The 23,944-nt window shown below is 40.3% G+C and overlaps 1 protein-coding gene across 4 annotated transcripts; it reads left to right on the top strand.

The window, feature by feature from the left end:
- The first annotated feature begins 47 nt into the window (after positions 1–47).
- Positions 48–22,579, top strand: DDX59 (DEAD-box helicase 59). 4 transcript variants are annotated; one of them, XM_071436054.1, is made up of 9 exons: positions 15,301–15,434; positions 16,106–16,266; positions 16,426–17,249; positions 18,411–18,578; positions 19,106–19,195; positions 19,577–19,828; positions 19,991–20,143; positions 20,626–20,754; positions 22,265–22,579. In XM_071436054.1, exons 3-9 carry the CDS (start codon positions 16,437–16,439, stop codon positions 22,526–22,528), a joined length of 1,869 nt encoding a protein of 622 aa, XP_071292155.1. In that variant the 5' UTR covers positions 15,301–15,434; positions 16,106–16,266; positions 16,426–16,436; the 3' UTR covers positions 22,529–22,579. The 4 variants fall into 4 exon arrangements, with proteins under 4 accessions (XP_071292153.1, XP_071292154.1, XP_071292156.1 ...); XM_071436052.1 differs by lacking the exons at positions 15,301–15,434; positions 16,106–16,266 and adding an exon at positions 48–381; XM_071436053.1 differs by lacking the exons at positions 15,301–15,434; positions 16,106–16,266 and adding an exon at positions 7,438–7,533.
- The last annotated feature ends 1,365 nt before the right edge of the window (positions 22,580–23,944 follow it).

The raw sequence follows: 23,944 nt of genomic DNA, 5'->3' as shown, positions 1-23,944 counted from the left end.
CCCCCGCAGCCACCGCAGGCCGGGACGCGGCCCTTCCCAGCGCCGGGATGTCAAAACGCCGGGGTCCGGCCCCAAAACGCCGCACGGCCCCGCAACGCCCCAGCGGCGGCCTCTGTGGGCCGGGAGCAGAGCCGGCTCCCCAACGCTGCCCGGCGGCCCCGGCGCCCCCCGGCCGGCCCCCGCTGCCCGCGCCGCTCGGCGATGCCGCTGCGGTTCTCCACCCGCGGCTGCCGCACTGGATGGGCGAAGGCGGCTGCGCATGTGCCGCCAGCGCCTCCCCGCCCGGGCGGGGCGGGAGCCCGAGGGGCAGCGCCGGGGCGGGCCCGGGCCGCCCCCTCCCTACAGGGGCTGCGGGCGCCGCGTCAGGCGGGGTCGCTCGAGGTGGGTCCGGCCTGGGGTGGGGCGGCCTCGGGAGCGCGGACAGGCCCGGCCCAGCCAAGCCTTCGCCCGGCGGCAGCGGGAGGAGGAGGGGGGAGCGTTTCCCGCGATCAGGGGGCGCCGGCGGCGCTGGGAAAGGCTGGGAAAGGGCGGTGTCCCTCGGCCGCGGGTCCACCCGCCCCGGCGTCGCCGCTCTCCACAGCGAGGCCGGACGGGCCCGCTGCGGTGTCGTCGGGGAAGGTCGGGATCAGCCCCGCGTGTCTCGTCTGTAAGGGGGGCTGAGGAACCGCCCGGATTCAGGGGAGCCCCGCCGGCCGGGGTCGCGGTGACTGGAGCACGGAGCGCTGCCGAGGAGGCGGGCTGAGCATCCCCTGCCCTGTGCATTTGTCACTCCAATTTTAAATCGTGTCTATATATAACTTTGAGAATACTCGGGTAAAAAAATGACATAGCCTTAAAATGGTTGAGGGCCTGGTCACGTAATCACTGTAATAGCAGGAAGAGTAGCGATCTGCGCTAGAGACCATCTCCTGTCTTGCTCACACATACCTGGGCTGTTTTGGGGCGCTCACAGAATCCCTGTAACAGTGGCTGCGTGGAGGGAACATTAGTCACGGGAGGAAGCAGTGACTGCGTGTTTAATGACTCAAACAGAACTGGATGGGTTGGCGGCTTCCGAGTGCGGGGCTGAGGGTGCGGCCGTGCTGTGAGGGGAGCCCGGCGGAGGCTGTGCCTGCCTCGGCACGGGCACTGTGTCATCGGTGACCCGCGGCGCCACAGGGTGGAAATCGCCACGTCTGGGCAGCAAATAGTTATTGTAGCCTATTGTGGATATATTGTTATTGTATGTATGTATATATGTATATAAAAACCATATGTATGGTTTGGAGTAATGTCTAAGTCTGCCCTTCTTCCCCTAAAGAATAATTAGACAAAGTCTAAGCATGACATAGTAAGATTTCAAATAATATTCCAGCCAGAGTGTTATTTCTTTGTGTTTCAAGTGGACCGTGAATTGATCTGCACAGATTTTCTCATTCCTCTATGTCTGTGTGTGCTTCTAGCACTTCAGGTGCTCAGGGAGACAAACACCACGACTATGAGGTAGAGTACTTTACAGTTTTACTGACATGTAGCTATATTAATTAGTAATGAGTAAATGAAGGGGTTGTGGAGGTCAACATTTGAAGAAATTGTTGCTGAGTATTCCCCATACACTCTCTGGGATGGGATTCCCAAATTGTCATGCATACCACTCATAAGTGGTGCATACCTAGCTACAAAACTAGGAGCTGCTGTGGGCAGTACTCAGCAGAATGGAGGGGAGGAGGAAAGTTGAGAAATCCTTGCTTTAGCAGGCTAAGGATTGAAATTCCCAGACCCTCTGCAGTAGAAATAGTAATAATAATACCAAATTAATATACAGGTGCACTTGGAAAATGTTCTCTATTAAGCAAGACTGTATGTAGGAGGATACAGTATGGGTAAATGAAGGTGGTATAGAATGTAATCTTATCCCCTAAAGAGTTGCAGCTGAACCAATTACTAAAGCTTAGGAGCAGGCCTGATGTTAACAGGCCATACCTGTAGCCAATAAGAAGAGTGCTATAAAAGAGTGGATTGGTTGGCTAAGGGGGAAACTGGAGTCAGTTGGCTGCTGCAAGGATGAGAAAGAGTCAGTGCCTAGAGGAGCTGCCTACAAGAAACATCAAGGAGGTATGAAATTAGCAATATGGAACCTTTGCAATATAATGACAATAGAACTCTTGCACTATAATGACAACAACTATATATGCTTAGTTTTCAACAATTAATATTTGCACATTTTCCTGAATTATTTTTTTATGCATACTCTGGAAATAAGTTACATTAGACACTTCCCAGTTGTTTTAACTGTTTTTTACACTGCTAATAGAAAAAAAATAATTCTTTCTGCATGTTTAATAGCGAACACCTGAAATTCTTAAGCTTTAAAACCTCAAATGATTAGAGCTAAGAAGAAAAAATGGAACTATGTTCCAGATCCCAATTCATTTCTTTCTTGTATGTCTGAGAAAATACCTCAAAATTAGATCAGCCTATAGGAAAACATGTTTAGAAACACTGTAGGGCCGTTATTTAGCTATAATGGAGTTTTTTGTGGGTGCAGCACTGTGCTGATGAAACCTGTTCGGAGTCACCAAACCAAATCTGAAAAAGCTGTCTTGTGGTAACTGCAAAGAGGGGTTTCACTTGCTTAATGCTCTTAAAAGAGAATGCATGAATATAAAATCTAATATAAGTAAGTGCAAAAGAAGACATTACCACTAGTTGCTGGAGTGCCTGTGCCAGTTCTTCTACTTTTGCAAACATGCCAAAATACCATCTTGCTTACTGCATTGTCAAAGATATCAACAGCCAATATGGAAAATGATTAAAATCTGCTCTAATTGCTCAGAGTAAATAAACAGGAAAACTGAATGAGGAGTCATCCCTTTCTGCTCTGATCCTGTTTATACATCTTGAAATATTTTAAATAGTGATACTTTCCCGTATGCAAGCTTTCTGCTGCACAGTGTTCTGTACTTTAGCGTTAATTCTGAGCAGAAAGGCAAAGTATTAAAACAAGCATCTCACAGATTTTTATTTTACCTTCTTTCTCCCTTCCTTTCGCCTCCCTCTACCCCAAATTAGATTCCCTTTTGACTTGTTTTATCCTGTGATTACATCATAAGCCTGATTGTTCACTGTCATGTGTCTGGCCATTTTCACAGTGCATGTACCAAGCCTGTAGTGAGCATCAGGCAAAGGAACCAATATGAAGCTGTGAATAATGGTGTGGATGGAAGTTCTAATGGTTCTAACCTTGGGAGATAGTGGAATGAGTCCTGACTAACAATTGCATACATTTTTTCACTTGTTTTAAGATTCACTTAGCTTCTGAAGAGGCTATGTGTAGAATAGAGCCTGTAGACTAATTTCAGGCCAGCACTGGAGTACAGTAGTCAATCTGGAATAACATTTCATGCATAGTTTCTTCCTTTACAATGCTTGATGATAAAGGCAAAGAAAAATGTTTTAAGTTAGAAATACCATAGCTGTTTTTGCAGAGGCACTGTCTGTAGCCAGACTGGGTGCTAGTGAACAGCCAGCTTATCAGGTTACCTATGGAGGATAGCAAAAACATTCCCTTCAGTTTAGCTATATTAGGGCAAATCCACAAACACAGCAGTTCACAGTAACTATTCTGCTGAGTAATGCTTCAGTTTTGAGGTTGGAAACAGACTTGAAGTAATACTGTGGACATATTATCTTTAATTGCTGTTATCAAATTTGCCTAATTAAGATGATCCCATCTGTTTTCCTGAGCTTAGAGGATATCAGTCATGATAAAGTGGTTTGGCTGAGGGGAGGGGTGCACCCTGTGGCCTGTAACCTCTGCAGTGAGGCTGCATGCATGACTTGATGTGGTGCTGTCAGTGTAAAAACCAAGAACCAGTCATGTCCCCGTGGGATCCCTGAGGAATGTGCTTGTTGACTTCAGCAGGTTTTGTGTTACATACATGAGGTAATCTATAAATAATTTTCTGAGATTATTACAGCCCAAGGATGACTTATGAAATGGGATTATTGATATTCCAGCCTCTTTATTAACTTTATTAACTTTATAACCTTTATTAACTATATTTCTTTATAGGTAGTGATAAAACTGTAAGAGTTAAGAAATTTATATTTTTAAATAGCAATCCAGTGGCTATAAGCAATCTAGGAGACTCATAGAGTGTGTAGAGATGTTTTCCTGGTCCAGGCATTACAGAAGAGAAGGATTATGGGTGCTGGTGCTTACCAATGCAGATGAGCTCATTAGAGGGGCTAAGATTGGTGGCAGCCTGGACTGCAGTGACCACTGCCTGGTGGAGTTTGTGAGGATTGTGAGCCTGGCAAGGAGCGAAGTCAGGATCCCAAACTTTGAAAGAACAGACTTCCAGTTGTTTAGGAGCTGGTGAATAAGATTCCCTGGAAAACTGTCCTTAGGGACAAAGAAGCTGACCAGAGCTGGCAGCTCTTAAAAATATTTTTCTTAAAACTAGGTGATCTTTTAGGTCCCATCCAACCCAGGCTATTCTGTGATAATTAATTGAATGATTAGCTGAATGATTAAAGTGCTTTGCCATTATTACTAAAGTGTATATATATGTAGTTTCTGCAAGCTAGGAGTTTTCTCAGAGCATGATTTTGGAAGGGAACGTGCTCTTCCTGTTTCAGGATGATACAAAAGTACAAGAACAGTTACATAATTACTCTCTTTCAAATTCTTCTATTAATTTGTGATCAGAAAGTGCTGAGGGAAGAAAACAGTTTACCAACTTTATGCATTCTAGTAGTCATGAGCCAAAGGGAAAATAAAGGTTTGTATGACATTTTACTTGAATAATCTGTGATTTTTGATACAATTAAAACTAAAAGAAGAAAAATTGTAGTAATAGCTACTTTAGCACATTACTGCTACTGAAATCTGCACAACCAAAAAGCTGCTCAATGAAAACCAAGTGTGGTACCTAACAGTCACTTCTCTTAATTCTTGGACACTACTGATTTCATTTCCTCAACCTGACTTTGACCTAATGTAGCTCTGCAAACGGGGGTGGGTGGTGGGGGGAAATCTACATCTTTCCCCCACCAGTTCCACTGGGTCACCAACCAGACAACAGATCTGTGGCAAAACCTCTCATCTCCCTCAACACTCAGGACTGCTTGGTTTCTTTTGTCTTTTTCTCTGGTTACTTTGGTGTCTTCTTTTCTGAGATTTTAAATTTTGCTTCTGATTTTTAAAATCTGATTTCCAGATTTCCACTGGCTTCTTTTGTGTTCTTCCCATCTGGTGGAATTGCTCTTGTTCTAGAGGGTTTTAGATGAGCTGTCTTCCCACGTATGCTGTGCAATACTCCCTGATTCCAGGGCTTTCTTCTTCTTGACATTCCACCATTACCAGGTTGTCTGTGAAGAAAAAAATACCCTGCTATAACTCGTATTTTTTACTATCAACTTTAAAACATACAGAAAAGATTCTACCCTCTTCATTAAGTGAAAGATCTGCACTATATCCTTTTGACCCTGACGTGTTTTCTATGGAAAATTCTGAGGGTGATTTTTAAGAAATATAATCTTTAAATGGCTTGGCTGCACTGTAAAATAGAGGTATGGTGGGAAACTTGCATTCAGAAAAATACTTTGTACAAAAAAAAAAAATAAAGCACCATGTTATTGTTGTTAGGCAATGCTTTATTTGCATCCCAGTTCAGAGGAAAATAGACATGACTCTAGTTTTCAAACTGTACCTTTAGGTAAAAGAAGTCTAAATTGGTAAGTAAGACTTTTTCACTAAGTCTAAATGAGTGAATACAAAATTGTGCACTTCTTCATGCTGTGACTGGCTTTTTTTGTGCTGCTTCTACATGTGAAGAAAGATCTGAGCATTCATAAAAGCTCATTTGTTTTGAGCATATACATAATTTATTAGAAGAGCATGAATAGACTTCAGTTTCCCATGTTTTGGCCCTGCTTCCAGTTTTCACTGAAGCTCATGTGTGTCTGAATGAGAGCAGCAGTAAAGAGGATGCTATGTTTGAACAGTAAATTTCTGGTATCATTTCATTGCACTGAAATTCTTTTTTCCTGAAGAGATGGTAAAGATGAATGAGGAAGGGAAAGCAAGGGAATAGCATGGAAGACTATCCAGTGAAGTTGGTTTGGTTTTTTTTTATGTCTTTGAAACATCATAATCCAAATTTTCTCTGATACTTTTAGGGAGTTTCCATTTCCCTTAAATTACTGAGAAATTGCATGTTATTGAGGATTATTTTGTTACTTTAGGGAGCAGCTGTACATGGCTGGTAACTGTTTAAAAATCAGCCCTGGAAAGTGTATATCAAAGATTATTATTGTAACCATTTATGTATGCTCAGTAAGGTCATCACAACCTGAGTGTATAGAACTCTGTTACATTTAATTCTCTTTGGCATAATTTAATTTGTTTATAATACTTTCTGAGTAGCTTTTCAGGGTGTTTGCCTTATGATTCATTTGAAAACATGTTCAAGATAGAAAAATGTATGGGATATTTAAGCCATGTACAGAACAATTTGATTTTAATACTCCCCAATTTTAATATATATGAGAAACATGGAAAGAACAACAATTATTTTAATACCAGCCTTAAACCAAATGTGTGTGTATATATATATTTAGCAATAAAATCTTGGCTCCAACAAAGATTTTTTTTAAGTTCAGGTTAATCCTATGTGTTGCTCCCATTTGAAATCACTGGTGCTACAGACATGATTAAATATAAGTGTATATATAATTGGTTTTCTGGATTAAAGGTGTCATGCAGTTTATTTGTAATTGAAGAAAAAAACCTCTTTCTTGTAGAAAGTTTCAAAAGATAAATGAAGTGCAAAAGTTTGCACATCTCTCTGGTTATTCTGTCATCCTGGGGTACTCTTGCTCTACAATGCACATGACTCCATTAAAGCCTGGAGAGTTATCTCTGCTCTCTCACCTGGGCAAGGAGCAGTCTCTGTTCCACTTGTTGGCACAAAGAAGAGGAATGCCCATCATTTTCATGGCTGTTGGAAACAGAGCTCTCTCTGATCACCAGTCTGGCTGAATGTGGCTGAAGGAAGGAGGCCCTGGCCTTGCTGCTCTGGGTGTGTGTGAGCCCCAGGTGTGATGGCCACTGCCCTGGAAGCAGCCTGAGACAGACCAAGACAGACAGCCTCTGGGACTCCCACTTCAGCACAGTCAGGAAGTCCCCCCTAATCCAGGGTTTGTTTTGACAGCCACAGTTCAGTTCTTATGGATGGTAATTCACTAAAGGACTGGAGAATCACCCTGGGGGAGAGGATGCTAGCAGGCACTGTTAAATCAAGGGGATCATTCCATGAAACAACAAAAGTAACACCTGGAGATTTTATACAAGGAGGGAAATTTGCTGGGATTTATACCTGTTACCTTTGATCTGGCAAGTCTCTGTGTTTGTGTCAAACTCTTTCCTCCTTTTTAATTTGTTCCTAACAGAAATGAAGCAATTGCCAGATTGGAGAATGTAGGGCAACAGAACAGATTTCACTGCAATGTGTCAGTGTGTGATACAGATCCAGCTTGTTCAGATGAGTGAGTATTTTGCTATGCATTGGGTAACTGTTGAAATAGGGTATTTGAAAGTCTCTGTTGCAGTTGGTAGTCTGCACTTTCAGAAGTGGGAACAGCAGTAAGTCATGGTCACCAAAAGTGTTGGGGAAGCAAAAACAGTCTCAGTAAGAAAGCGTGTTCAAGGTAGAGGGCACATAGCCATGATTTATTCTCTTTTACCACCAAGGTCTTAAGTGGTAGTGTACTGGTATCATTAGGAATAAAACTTGACTTTGTGGGTAAAGAGATGAACTGGAGATGCAATAGTTCAGTAGAAACAAAAAAAAAAGCCCAAACCACATGCTATTTATGTTCTAGCACATCATAGGACTTCTAGTCAAAGACGAAGATACCATGGTGCAAATGCTGAACACACTGATGAACCATTTTAGTTCAGAGTGAGAATAATACAGGTGTTAGATATTGTAAGACTAGGCAAAGGGTAACAAAAAAAGGCTTTGATTACTACATTGCTCTGATTTTGTTATCTAAGAGAGCCCAGTCCCACAGAAATATCCTGGCTGCTGCTAGAGAACAGGTTCCTTGTGTATCAGCAGAAGGTTAGGAGCCATCTGAATGGAGATGGTGTGTCTGGGTTCTGCTGGCTCTTTAATCATTAAAGGATGACATGTCATGCTTCCCAGGGCCAACACCCTCTTGTAACCACTGACTCCCTTTGTGGCTCCTTGCAGAGCAGACATTGTCAGTAAGACAGAAGCCTTTTGGCAACCTTGCCTTTTTGCTCCAAGTTGCACTTCATGCAAACTCTCCAAGAATGGTAATGTCTTTATCCACCCAGCATGTTAGCTGAATTGCAAATAATCTCAAAGCAACTGTGGTTTCATAGACATCTGTAGTATATTTGTCTTGAACTGTAAGGTAGGTAGAGATATTTTGGGGGATAATGTGATCTAGGGGAGAAAAAACCAAGTTAGGGAAATCAACAGAAACTTTTTTCAGATACTCTGTCTCTTGGTTTTTTTTTCTGGCCTTGTTCTTTCTAGTGTTTCCTTTGAAATGACCTCACCATATATATTAAGAAAAGTTTATAATATATTGATATTGATGTTATTTATATGTTTTAATTATCTCCTTTTAGTTTTGAATTGCTGGGAGGTTTATTCCTCATAGGTGTAAGCCTAAGCCACCAATTCTTTTCCAGTCTCAGTCAACTCAGTATTGTAGCCTTCTTGTTTCTTGACACCTGGCTATTACCTGATAGAAAACTTCCTTAGCTTGGGCTGAAATCTGTTTTGTGCCTGAAATCTAATTTCTGTATATCTTGCTAGTTGCCACAGGAAAGAATGTTGCTTTGGCCAGGAACTCTACAAAATGACCTGGTTGTAATGGGTCCAGAGGGAAAAATGAAATGGGTATGCTGAAATTGGACTTTTGTGTGGCTCAAAGCTTTGAATCATTTGTTCAAAAACAAAACAAAAACAACCTGACATCATTTCACATTTAAATTCTGGGCTAAATGTTAAATAGCCAGTTTTTTTCACAACCTGGCATTATACCCAGGTCAGCTGAGTTGTATTAAGAGTTAGCACAGATTTATTCCACTGAATTGTTTGGCAGATAAAATAAGGAGTGTTTCATGTGTATTTCATACAGTCGTCCTTAAAAAGAAAATACACTTCAGTGAAATCTTGACCATACAGCACAAAGTCTCCTTTCACACCGCAGTACTTGAGACTTATTTAATACCCAAGAGTTAGAAAACATAAAATTATCTGGGGGCGAACTTGATAACCACATATTTTCTTTCAATAAAGCAAAAGAAATACATTAAGTGCTAAAGTGTTTACTTTGTTTAGTGTAAATTTAATTTAGTCCAAAACTCAAAAATGTATTTTAAAGCTTGTAATCTGAATTCTTTTGAACTGGGTATCATGCTGGAATTTTTTGCCGCCAAGTTACAGATCCCAGAAAAATAAGGTTTGCATGAAAAGTTCTTGGCAGATCTCTCTTGGAACAGCACAAACAACACTGCTTAACAAGGAGGCATTCATTATTTCTGTCTTGTTACCCTCTGCTATTACAGTCACCAGCTGTAAGGTTACTGGCATCTTTGAATCTTCCTAATAAAAAGTATGGGGAGCAGTTATTCAAGGATGATACTGAGAAATATGTTGCATTTTTCAGGTTTACTTTTGTTTTTTAATAGCCATTGTGCTTTATCAAGTTGAGCTAATGCATCATCTGCATGTTCTCAAAACAAACAAAGTTTAGGAAAGTAACAATTGCAGAAGGACAAACCTGTTGGTCTCACTTTAGCAGTCTGAGATCCTTGAGTGTGTGATTAAAAAAATGTAGTTACAGCCTTTCTGTGCCCTTCAGTGATTTTTTGGTGGGGGATTCAACTGGGGCAATTTAATCCTTCATGAAGAGACAGAAGGAGCAGCAAATGTAATGTAGGGAAGCATGAAGGCTAAACCAGTTGGTTAATACTGGCATCAATTTTAACAAGAGAACTGATAAAAAGTCTGGTTTGTAGCAGCTCTCTTGCATGTATTCCAGGCCTTTCTTGCAGTGGTTTCTGCTGCCAAAACCAGCAGTGCTGGTAGGAGCTTTAGTGGTGGAAAGAAAAATGTGTTAGCCATTTACTCAAAAGGTTTATGCCATAAATCTTTTCTTCAGTTGGTCACAGTACTGGATTTTGACTCTGTTTCTTCACTTCCTATGAATGCAATGTACCTATTACATTTGTCATACTTGCTGATTAATTAGAAAAGTCTTAATCTCTCAAGTTATGTAATTGAAATGAGAGTTTATTGATGAGCAGGTGGCAACACACATTGGACACAGGTCATCTGACAAGCTGGAACTGGATGATTCCTCTTGTCTCTTGTGGAATTTCCTTTTTTCTCTCCCATCCTTTTGTGTGAGACCCGAAAGGAGGAGGAAAAAAGGGTTTACTTTCAGTAAGTGCATGTTGTGTGAATGTTATCTTACTGTTAGAATAGATGCCAATCTCTTTTGCCTCCAAACAGACTTACTAATTGGAATACAAATATATCCTCTCAGAAAGAAAAACAGATTAACAGAAAAGCAGAGAATTTTTAATTCTTAATTCTAATGACATTATATTTCAAGATTTATTTAATCTTGTTAATTTCCACCTGAATTCTCTAGCAGTCTGGGTTATAGTTTGCTGCCTACTGAAGTCCCTGGAATCTGGCAATTGTGTTTGCAATCTTTTGATCAAATCTTTGTTCTCTAAGTCTCAGAGACCTAACAGAGGTTTGTAAGTTTAAATTAGTTTAAATGATTCTCATACCCTAAAATCATTCCTTTTAATTGCAAGAAGCTAGACTATCTTTTACCCAAAGGTTAGGAATTGCAGTCACTGTAGTTTTTATAGCTGTGCTAACAGTATGATGATACTGAATTAGGGAGTCCATCAGTTTTCAAAGTAAATATTATGTGCAGTATTTGAGCATATAATCACATACATTAATTAAGTTCATAATTTTTTCATGAATCGCCCTATAGAGTTATTTCCCTATGGACTAGTGGCATTTAATGCTGAAGCTTCAGGGCAGGATTGCTGTTATTTGTAGTTTTAAAATTTTTTTCTTTAAAAAGAAAAAAATTATACCTTCTCAGTAATATGCTTTAAGAACTCAGATTTAATTAGATTATTTTTACCATGGATTTCTGCAGAGACTTAATATTGGCCAATGTTTCCCTAGAATGTGGCTCTTCAAACAAAGAGAGTGCTCAGGAAGCCTGAAAATATTAGTTCAAAACTTTTTTTACTGATGATTTACTTTCAAAAAATGTAGGATTTGCCTGTTTAGATTAAACAAAATTAGAAAAACTAGGCCTCAGAATAAGTATACTGCATGTAATACCTGTACAAAATCAGGACATTTTCACAAGAATATTAATTGTCTAGTTAATGGTTAGCCACAATTATTTGTTTTTAGATTATCTGGATTTTTTCTGTGTGGTTCCTTAAAAGCTGCAATTCAGAAACCAGTGGAGTAATTGACTCACTGGTTCCTTCAATCAAAGAACTATTCATTAAATACACTTTGGGTTAGAGCTGCAGTTGGTTACCTACCCAAAAAATCTGCTGAGCGGCTTCTAAATCCCCAAGCACTAAATAAACAGAACAATATTTAACAAGAACAATATTTAGTTTTATGGCATCAGGTGGAGCAGACACAGACACCAGTTCCCAAGTAAACCTACTGTGGCTTCCATGCCTCCTGGATGGAAAGACATTCTCCCTCCTTTCCACCCAAGCAGTGGATATTTTGTTAACTCCAATTATATGTATTCAAATGTGGCATACTTGAAAAAAACCCAAACAGAAAGAATAATTTATTTATTCTTTAATTGACATCTTCATAAATTTAATGTTCTTCATTCATTATAATGTTATTGAACAGCAACAGCAAGGCTCTGGAATTCCCTAGTTTAGAATAATGTAACACGGGATACATATTGAGACATTTAAAGGAATTAACAGTTTAGAGAAAACCCAAAGCTGTTCCTCTTGATGTGATTTTAGACACTTTTGAATTGTCAGATCTGTCAGTCCTGGCACTTGCCACTTGAGGGAGTGATGCACAGGTGCTGGTTGGACTCCAGTTTGAGTCCATTCTCAGCAGATTTGTGTGTGCTGGGAGCTCACTCAAGGTGGAAAATTCACACATTGTGTGAAGATGTTTTGGCTACAAAGGAAACTTGAAATGCTCTGTATTAAAATGTTTTGGACAGTTACCCTTTGGGATGGTTTTATCTGTTCCTCAAACCCCTGTGTGGAACTTGACCTTGCCTGTGTGAGGAGGTGCACAGAGGTTTGGTTCAGGCTGGAATTAACGGGGTCACTGTGGGTGGTATCGCTGTGGGGAGCTGGGGTGCATGGTACAGTCAGGCAGCTCTTTGCAGTGCTTCTGATGCTGGCTCTGAATTAGTGCATGGAATGCCTGTTTCTTATGGATTTACTGGGCCTGGGAGTAGAGGGATTTCAGTCTCCTGCTTTAATCCAGTCTTGTTTTACTGAATTATTTATTATTTGCAAGTGCTGGGAAAGGTTGATTCATGCTTCAAAAGAAAGGCTGTGAGACGTTATAGGACAAATGCCTGTTTTTAAACTGAGGGCAGGAATCCTTTCTGTATAAACCTTGAGTGAACATGAAAAAAATCTTGATATAATTTAAAATAGACCAAAAAGTGGGATAGTTACTATTAATAATCTCTTTGTTATGGTTTTCATTATTTCTTTTGACTTTTAATCAATAGTTGCTGTCTTTGTTATTCTAACAGAAATTTGCATGAAGTTGAAATAATCTGTTGCTATATATTTATGTAGTAAATCTGTCTGTATGTATGGGTCTTTTTGTACATATGGGGTCCTGTGTGCATTGTTACATTTCTGTAGCTCCTAATATTTACTTTAGAAGTTACTCTGAAGAGACACTTTAATTATATAAGGACTATATTTGTGCAGGGGTTTCTAATAACAATACGTGATACCTTCCTGAGCAGCTATTGTACACGATGGGAATATTTAAAGTCTTTGAGTTTTACCAACTCAACTAAATAACAATGTAATCATACAAATGCTACCCTACTTCCCTGGAAACCTTAACACTTTCCTTTATGACCCTCCCAGATAAATTTTCCAGAATGAGCAAAAGTTACTGTCCATAATTGCTCATGGTTTTCTAGCAGGACTTAAATCCACCTTTATTCAGCAAGTGCTTGAACTAACTAGTTTTTAGGAGGAAAAATAAGAAGACAAACCCCTTTGTAGCATATCTGAGAGCATCTTGTCTGGGGCATTTAATGTACTCTAAAGGTACAAAAATTGGAATTCAAAAATCCTATTAAAATGCCATTCACCTCAGGTCTGATTAGCAGCATCAAGAGCTGAGAGGATGGGAATTAAATTCACCAAGTCACCTCTTACTCTTATGTATTTCATCATTCTCAAAGAAAACTTAGGCAAGTGACTGAACCAGAATGTTTATGCTTTATTCCAGGAAAAAAAATATTTATTCAGTGAGCTCACAAAATACAATATTTGTTTCAGAAGAGGTTTTGTTACATCTATACTGATTAACTTCTCCATGTAAATAAAGAATAACCTACTACATTCTGTGAGCAGTGAGCACCTTTTTATAAAGCATGTTATAATTTTTGTTGGAAGAAATAATGAACTATCAATAGCTGTCTAGCCTTTACGACACACTCAAGGCACAGTAGCTCTATTGTTACCTGTTATTAGTAACCTTTTTTTCAGACTGTTGAGTCTACATGGTTGTTTCTTGCATGGAAGGCCTTTCATGCTTTTGAATATCCACAGAGTCCTTTTCTAAAATTTTTTTTCAATCTCTACTGTAGTCTTTCTCACTCAAGAGGAGAATTTCCTACCAAGTAACTTAGTTTTTTCTTACTGCTGTTGCACACTGAAAAAAGTAGAAAAAGCTGATATATATAAGATGTTTGCATTTTGGTGCGTGGACTGTATAGGGTATGAAACATCTCATATACTATTAAATATTGTTGAAATACTGGTCTTTGTTTAGCAAATGATGTTTTGAATTCCAGGAAATGACCTTGTGAAAATGGAAGTAAGAAAAGGAAATTTGCTTCTGTTAGGGAGGGAAAATGAAGAAAAGAAAGTTAGTGCAAACAAAGGGGAATGACAGAGGCTGAATCAGAGAAAGGTGGGGATTTTCACAGGAATGTATGGAGTGTGGGTGGAAGGTGCCTGTGAATTTTTAAGTCTAGTGATGCCCACTTTCCAAATGTTCAATAATCTTTCCAATTCTTTTCAATTCTTTGTTTGATCTTTGTATACTTTCAAGCCTAATCAACAAGAAGGGAAATTTAATTAATGAAACAAAGAGAGCTAACAAACAAGCTCTAAGTGATGTCCAGGTATTAGAAAAACAAATTACTTGCTGGTGGGAGTACCTTGTCACGGGTTAGGGCTTGACATTTTCCACTGACCTCAGACCTATGGGAAGGTTGGCAAAGCCTGGGAAGAACGATGCCCACAGATACTGGGCACAAAGAATGCAGGATTTTCAGGAATGCAGGATTCACCAGAATTCCCAAGATAAGGAAGAAACTACTAAAGACAACTCAGAACTGTGCTGAGTCAGCTCCGACTGGATAAAAGGTAATTGTGGCAGGGGGAGCTCACGGCCACCGACTCATGGCCCAAAAGAGAAAGACTGAGCATGCAGACTAATTAGCACGAGAAATGAGGGAATCATTAACAACAGAAGATAGAATTCTGATAATTAACAGAACCATGTAACCTGTAGCCAATGAACACGAATTTCTTTGTCGGCTAGAATGTATAAATAGTAAAAAGTTTTGATAATTGGCGTGCTTCGTTTGTGGAGTACCACCGCGCACCCAGGTCTGCACAATTCTGAGATAAATAATCAATGTCTCTCTCGAGTGTGTAATTATTGCCTTGTTGCACATTGGGCAACGAATGCGATTTTAGTGGGTAACAACCGCGCCTGCGGGCCCCATCGCAGGCCGGGCCCGGCGGAGCGCGCAGGCCCGGCCGCCCCGGCCGCTGCCCTGGCCGCCGGGAGCTGTGGGCGGGAGCGGCCCCGTGCGGCCGCCGCCATTTTGTGCGGGAGGCGGCGCGCGGCCCGGCGCAGCGGTTCGTGAGCCGGGGGGCGCCGGGGCCGCGCTCTGCCTGCGGCAGCGGGCGCGACTGTCGGGCAGAAAAGGCCTCGCACCGCTCTGTTCTCCCGTGGGGTGGGTGGCTTGGTGGCTCTTGCCGGACAACGGGGCTGGGAGAGGCTGTCGTGCTGCGGGCCCGTCCCGAGCAGCGTCCGCCAGCCCTGCACTCTGCGTGAGCGCTGCCCTCGCCGACAGGCTGCTGAGCGTGCAGAGAGGTTCGTTGTGGGAGATTCCCATTAGGCGCGAAAATCCAATGGTGGTATTTGGATTCTGGTCGGGGAGCGCGGCTGAGCTGCGGCCCCGGAACCGCGGTCCGCCCGCGGAGCTCTGCGGGCCGGCGCTGCTGCCGCGTCCTCGGACTGCTCCCGGTTACACAAACACAGCTGTCTGTGCACGCTGGTATAGCTTGGTGTGTTTAAAAAAATAGTGTAAGAAGTTCGTAGAGACTGGTAGGCACAGTACAATTTACTCAGAATAAAATTGCCGTGTTTTGTGTACTTTTTTACTGATTGTATGATAGGAAACGATTGGTGAGCATATCTGATGCTTTTGGAGATAAATACTGAAAGTTTGAGAATATAAAATATGGTTATTTTTTAACAATATGTCTTGTATTACAGTGTATGTTTGGCAAATTGATGGTGTGAGTCTTTGCTTGTTTCTGGACATTGTGAACAAGCAGAGCTGGACTCTAAACAAATCTCAAAACTTTGCCCTTAATTTTAAGTGGACTTTAAAAAGAGCAACTAAAAGAGTGATCTTGAATGGATCCTGTATTGAATTTGACATCCTTTCCAAAACTGGTAGTTTTATTTAGTTTAGGTTGGTTGGGTTTTTTCCATACCTTTGAAGACTGTTTGCATCTATGGTTTCATCTTAGAAATAGGTGAACTCTCCAAGGATTTAAATCTGACTGACTTGCAAAATTGATAAATTTCCACACGGTGAAAAGTGAAGTTCTCACTCAGCTGCAAAGGCCTAATACTGACAATTAACTGTATTCTCTATATTCTTCTTCACATTTGCATCAACATTGTTACAATCAAGGTAATTTTTAAACAAGACATATTCTAGCTCTTTTCAGGGATTGACAGTTGGTTTTTGTGTTTGCCAATATTTGCTAGATTTTTTTTTTTTGTGGTAACAGTAGAATGTAGCTTTTTCAATAGTAGTAGTTTCTAACAACTGTAACCGTTTTCTTTCTAGTGTACCGAAGCATGTTTTTACCACGATCTGTTAAAGTCAAGAGGACTGCTGATGAGGACAAAAGTTGTACAGCTAAGAAAAGTAAACTGTCTTCTGGAGGATCTTTGCTAGAGGAGACCACAGAGTTCCAGGACTGTAAATCAGTTGGAACAGAAACTTCTGCTTCAACAGACAATTCGAGTGAAATTGTACAAGAACACGCAGAACCTGCAGCTGCAGACCTTGGTGTTGCTAATACACCATTGGCAAAGGACAGCCAAAATACTGAGGACGATGGCTCTCTGGAAGAACCCATAAAATCCTTCAGCAAATCCCAGCGCTGGGCGGAGCCTGGAGAACCCGTGTGTGTTGTGTGTGGCCGCTACGGGGAGTACATCTGCGATGAAACAGATCAAGACGTTTGTAGTTTGGAATGTAAAGCCAAACACCTTCTACAAACTCAAGCAAAGGAAAAGCAGCTAGCATCTGATCAAGCCACAGATTCTCAAGCAGAAGCTCACCTGCTCAATACACCTTATTTCTACAAAGATCATTCCTTTATTTTAGGTTTGCAAGAGGAGCAGGTTGAGAACCTTAAACTCCAGCTGGGTATTGCTGTCCAGGGCCAGCAAGTTCCAAGACCTATTGTAGAGTTCGAACACTGTGGTTTTCCTGAAACTTTAAACAATAATTTAAAGAATTCTGGCTATGAAGTCCCAACTCCCATCCAAATGCAAATGATCCCTGTTGGACTGTTAGGGAGGGATATTCTGGCTAGTGCTGACACAGGCTCTGGAAAAACAGCAGCTTTCTTGCTTCCTGTTATTATGAAGGTTTTGAAAGAGGTAATGAAACTTCAGATAGTTAGAGAAAACAGTTTGCAGCTTTGTCTGTTGGAATCCCAATGTAATGGAAAATGTGATTGCAGTGTTTTTCATTAACATTCAGTGATTTATTTGACTTTTGATTGGTCAATCATTTGGTTCTTGGAGGGGGGAGGTGCTAATTATTTTTAATTAAATTGAATGTTTTTTCACTTTGGTCAGGAGATGAAGCAACTCTATCAATATTACCTATTACACAGTTCCTGCTTGTTGAGGAGTTAATTAAATTCTGTAGTAGACTTCCTAAATGACTTAAAATAAAAAGTGAAAATAATTCCAGGCCCTCTCTAAGTTCTTCCTGTATCTTCATGTATCAAATGGCTCAAAGAGATTTGTTGGAATTTGTATAGCTTCACAGAGTAATTTCTCTTGCAATATATTTGGTTGACTATCAGATAATTACAGGAATTTGGGGTAAAAAAAAATTCTGAAATCCTCTATTTAGACAGTCTCCACTTTTATACTGTGGGAAAAAGAATTAAGAAAATGTCTGCTTTGTAAGGACATGAATGTATGATTAGAAGCAATGCCAATGAGTATTCTGTACCTTGTGTGTGGTTCAAAACTGTTTTCTGCTTTACAGGTTTTATTCAAAAAGGGATGCATAAAAATATATTAGAGAATTTGGGACCTGGTTTTAGTGATACTTTGCACTGTTTAGGTACCTTTACAGAATGTAAATACACACAAACGTGTATCACTTTTTTCAAATGAATAATTGAAAGATTATTTAAGTAACTCTTTTATTCTTTGAAGTACTTTGGCAACTCCTAAACTCTAGTTTAAGAACAAAAGCATTATGTAGAAGTAGGTTAGAAAAGGTGTATACACTCCAGTAGTTCCTCTGTCTGATTATCATTAAAGTCTGCAAGACAAATACATGTTTATAGCAATACGTGCAAAATTGGGGTCTCAATGAAAAATGCATCTGTACACAATCTTTCCCATGCTTCATCTTCAGGTCACTGTACAAGTTAATGTCTATATTGAGAAGTAATTTTATTTTGCTGCTTAAAATAATTCTCATTTTTAATGTAAAAGATTAGTTTGGGAAACTTGAAAGCTTTTTATCCAAACAATGAAGCAATTCTACATTAAACAGATTTTTCCTCTCCTCTCTAGACAGAAACTCCATGTGCCCTTATTTTGGCACCGACGAGGGAGTTGGCAATTCAGATCGAGCGCCAGGCGAAGGAGCTGATGCTGGGGTTACCCAACATGAGGACAGCTCTGCTGGTGGGGGGTTTGCCCCTGCCCCCGCAGCTGCACCGCCTCCAGCAGAGTGTCAAGGTGAGCTCTGACCCAGAGTGCAGAGCCACGCTACAAAAATGTTACTGGTGACACCTGTGAACACACAAAAATGGCTTGCTCCTAAGTCTGAGCTACTGAAACATTTGTTACCTCCTGAAAATTTTAATTACACAATTTTAAAAAAACTTCTTCACTTCTGGTTAAACATCTAATAGTTTGTTTGTTTTGAAAAAGTTTCATTGTGATATTGCTGCTTTCAAAGACTGAAATATGCCAGTATTTTACACAAGGAGTTGTAATTGAGAGGAAAAAGTAGTTTGTTTTTCATGCAGATTTTATTGCTTGTAACTTAGACACCTCCATTAAAGTTTTGATAGGTCCATTTCCTCTTAAGGCTTCATAATTTATAAGTTTTCTAGAAGTTTTATTACTTATTTCAATGCGAGTAATTTCATTTATTACTGCCATTGTTATGTATGTGATGGAATTTTATGGTTTTTCTAGGATGGTCCTCTCCTTTCATGGAATTTCTTACTCCTGTGGGGTTTTTTCCCCTTTTTTTTTAGGTGATAATAGCAACGCCTGGAAGACTTCTTGAGATTTTAAAGCAAAGTTCTGTTCAACTGCATGGCATAAAAATTGTAGTGGTGGATGAAGTAAGTATTTATCAGGGCTCTATTACCTACACAGGGGTCCTGGCAGAGTAATGTGAGTGGCTAATCTCACTTATTAAACATACAGAGTGTTTGATATAAAAATGGAATATATTTTTTAAGAGACAGTTTTATTTTTGACACAATTTGAAATGTGTATAAACAACAAATGTTCTATGGCTGTAAAGAGTTAGGTACAGGACAATACTGTTGAGCCAGTGTGAACCATTTGTTTTAATTTTCTCACTTAGCTTTTCTCCTGACTGTAAATGCTCCTGCATTTGGATTGTTACATGTTACATTATGGTTCTTTTGTCAGTTTAAGTTTGGGATCCTGCTGTTAATGGAAAAAAATGTGGTACAAATGTAATATTTTTCATTTAGGTGGATACCATGCTAAAAATGGGTTTCCAGCAGCAAGTGTTGGATATTTTGGAAGACATCTCTCATGATCATCAAACCATACTGGTGTCAGCCACAATTCCAGTGGGCATTGAGCACTTGGCAAATCAGCTTCTGCACAATTTTGTCAGAATAACAATTGGAGACAAGAATCTGCCGTGCTCCAATGTTCGGCAAATTATCTTGTGGGTAGAAGAACCATCTAAAAAGAAAAAGCTGTTTGAAATACTAAATGTAAGTTTAATATTTTTCTCATAGAACAATTTATAAAAGGATTCAGATCTTTTCAAATCTCTGTCAGATTCTCATCTCATGATCAGGACAAATTGAATCCATGCTGATGATGAACAGCCAGTGGTTGTAATCCCTTTTTAAATAAACACTTTAATTTTACAGGATAACAAGCTCTTCAAGCCTCCAGTGTTGGTGTTTGTGGACTGTAAACTAGGAGCAGATCTGTTGAGTGATGCTGTTCATAAGATTACAGGATTGCAGTGCACAGCTATGCATTCTGAAAAGTCTCAGGTGGAAAGAACAGACATACTACAGGTTTGTGCCTGCTCAAGTTCAGGGTATTTGGTAAATTTCAAGTGGCCTTTTTTTAAAATGTGGCTTCATTTGAATGACTGAAGTCATAATGGACTGCTTTTCTGCAGTAATACCTGAGGTATTGCTGGGGGAGATGAGAGACAGACAGGACTAAGCAAAACTGTAGATAATAATCCTGTTTTAAATGTAGATAAATACAGAGACTGTTTCTCAGATTATCAGTTACAATTAAGTGCTTATTTAAATTCCCATTTCAAATAATGTTTGCATTTAAAATTGTGGGTTGGTTCTCTCTTTGGTTATCTTCTCTGAATTATATTCCTGTTTAAATCAAGAATACAGGGAGCCATTCTCTCTTCTACAATAGAATAATCCCACTGGGTGTGATCTTACACCAAATAACTAGATGTTAACCCATGCTTGGAGAGGTTCAAAATACAAATAAGGAAAGAATTAATTTTGGGTTGTTCCTTCCTTCCCAGGGATTGCTTCAAGAGAAGTATGAAGTTATAGTAAGTACTGGAGTCCTTGGACGAGGGCTTGACCTTGTCAATGTCAAACTGGTGGTGAATTTTGATATGCCTTCAAGTATGGATGAATATGTACACCAGGTAAATAAATAAATAAATTGTTAATGCTTTATTTGAAAAGTATATTGAAATATGACATCCACCTGTGGAAATTGAAATGTAAACAGAAAGATAATTTTCCTCTTAAGAATTATTTTTATAGGAAAGGAAAAAATGGTGCTGGATATCTCTTCTGTAAATCTCTTATGTAAATTATTCAAATCTAGAATACTGTTCCTATTGTCTCCTATATAAGTTATTAAAACCTAGAAGAATGTCTTTAAATTTCTTACTTTTGCAGTGTACTTCTTCCTGTTTTGTACTCTCTTACATCATTTTGTGTCTATAGAAAACGAAGTTTACCATTTTTTTATTGTGTGAAGATTGGCCAAATGCCCCTCTTGCAGGTGCAGCTCATCTGTAGTGTGGGATATGCATTAATAGTCACACATCAAGAAAACTCATTCTTGCCCTCTTTGTGGCATGAGGAAGACACAATGCTGCTGTGTGCCTTTCTGAGAACATCGGCTGTGGGGCAGGGCAGCAAACTGGAGGGAGTCCGGGTGAAGTCAGGGGCTGGCACATGTGACACTTCAGGACAGGCTCAGGCAACTGGGCTTGTTTGGGCTGCTCTGGAGACTTAATTGCTGTCTGCATTCGGGTGATTACAGAGGAGACAGAGCCAGACTGGCCTTGAGGATGCCCAGGGAAAGGACAAGAGCCAGCAGTTGGAGCTTTCTGCAAGGGAAATTGTGGCCTCATAGCATGGAGAAAGGTCCCATCACTGCCTGACTCCCCTCGCTGTGAAAATCCTTTGTGCTTCAGACACTGGAAGCAAGACCCCGAGGGAGCTGATCTGGCTTTGAATTAAAACTGGTTCCAAACAGATGAGGAGGATCTCTGGAAGTTATCCACTGTCATGAACTCCTCAAGTAGCCTGTGTTATTAACTGCCAAATTCCCCTCTTGTTTTTAAATATCTTTCTGCTGAAGTTTCAAGCACGTATTAAGTAAATAAAGATGCTGTTTTTCTAGCATCAAAACTGTACCAATATCAACATGTTAGCTGTTTCTGAATAGGGAGTCTTTGTAGATTCTTTTCTAATTTGTTCAAGCATTTTAGATAATATTGGTAAATTATTTAAAGTTACTAGGACATTGAAAGTAAAGGGCATTTTTGTGGCCATGCTGGCACATATTGTGCTTGATATGAAGTGTAAGTATTTGGCATCTCTCTAGTATTTTTCAAAACCTTTTGTTTGGATCAGATTTACTGTAAGCCTTTGCCTTATATCTCAGTACCAATATCAGACTTCTGGTATGTCCCATAAGCAAGTCATAATTTTAAATGCATTTCAGCTACAGCTTCAGATCTACACATCCTGAATTCAGGAAGCTTGTTGTAAGTACCTTTATGCTTAGAGGATGAGAGAGATTTGGTCCTGTCACTTAGGTTTACTTGCTGTTATGTAACAAAAAAAAAAAATTTCTGAGACAACTGGAAGGACTTCGATGTACTATTGCTAACTTAAAATGAATTTATGCTTTTTCAGGTTGGAAGAGCAGGGAGATTGGGTCACAATGGAACTGCAATTACTTTTATCAATAACAACAGCAAGAAGCTCTTTTGGGATGTTGTGAAGAGAGTGAAACCCACAGGCACCATTCTTCCCCCACAGCTGCTTAATTCCCCATATCTGCATGACCAGAAGAGAAGGGAGCAACAGAGACTGAAACAGTTACATAATAACCTCGTAACAGGAGACAATCTTATGGACATTATTAAAAAACACAACAAAAATAATTCTCAGAGGTAATAAAGGCATATTTATGTAATTACAATAAAAATATGATTAAAAATAAATAAGTGTTGCCTTGTATATTGCATTTAAAATATAAATTTGTACCGTTTTTTAAGAAGTTTCCTTTTTATCTCAGCTTTATTTTGAAATACTGGCTATTGTGTGCTTGAATTACTATAGTACCTAGTAAAAGTATTCTGGAACCCTTTTTCAAACCTGTAGTCCTTGGTCTTGCTGGCACAAAAAGAAAAATTAATGGCAGATTAGCCTCTGAAAATCCCTTCCTGTTAGCTTAAGTAAAATCTTCCACTGGGAATGTTTCTCCAAGTCCTCAATATGCTCTCTTGGGGTTTCTTACATATGTAAGTTTTGTTTGTAAACATACTGAAAATTTGGTTTCTCTACTAGTGCCTATGTAGCAGCTGCAAGTTCTGTTGAAGGACTTTGCAATACCAGAAATAGTTTGTTATTAGTGTAACTTTATGGAAGAGAAATAAGATACAACTATAATTTTGATTTTATTTAATCAAAATAATGTCTTCTGTAGAGATGGAATTGCTGTTAATTGCTGTTAATTTTTTCTGTCTCATTTGAAATAATCCACTCCTGCCTATAAAATGTTTTTGTGTAACTCTCCTGCAAATTAATTTAGGCATTGGTATGTTCAGAAGCACGGGCACCCCTCCTGTACCAAAATCCTACAAATTGTGTTCAACAATCATGAAATCAAACAACAGTTCTACCCCATGTTTGCCCCAGGAAACATGGTGTAAGTGCAAGTACAGGTTGTGTAAAGGGAAAATTGTATCAGCAACCCAGTTCAGTTATCTTGTAGCAAGTTTTCTCAAGCAAGCTTTCTCATTGTTACTGGGTTTAGATGGCTTCGTATAATATATTTTATTATCAGTGTGTCCTTCATGGGCGCATATATCCATTGATTCCAACACTCTGTTTTTATTTCTTCCCGTGGTGCTGCTTGGAGTGCCAAAGTTACTGAAGTGTCACAGCCATCGTGTGTTCTTTTAATTCCTTTCGCACCATTTTTTCTCCCCTTTTCAGTGGTGCTTTGTCTATACACGGCAGTGCGGTGTAGAGGCAGTGCCCAGTGCGAGGCTGCCCGTACGGATCGGATGGCCCAGACCGGGGTGCGGGTGGGGCCCCAGCGCTCCCGGGGTGCCGGGGCTGTGCTCGGCCACCGCTCCGCGCCCCACACCTCACACCCGGCCCGCCGGGGCTGTGCTCAGCCACCGCTCTGCACCCCACACCTCACACCCGGCCCGCCGGGGCTGTGCTCGGCCACCGCTCTGCGCCCCACACCTCACACCCAGCCCGCCGGGGCTGTGCTCAGCCACCGATCTGCGCCCCAGCCCTCACACCCGGCCCGCCGGGGCTGTGCTCGGCCACCGCTCTGCGCCCCAGCCCTCACACCCG

Source organism: Agelaius tricolor, unplaced genomic scaffold, assembly GCF_023055355.1.
Source record: "Agelaius tricolor isolate 1412-34295 unplaced genomic scaffold, bAgeTri1.0.p SCAF_11, whole genome shotgun sequence".
Taxonomy (NCBI): domain Eukaryota; kingdom Metazoa; phylum Chordata; class Aves; order Passeriformes; family Icteridae; genus Agelaius; species Agelaius tricolor.
The sequence above is the reverse complement of the archived record's forward strand: the minus strand, read 5'-3'. Positions and strand labels throughout refer to the sequence as shown.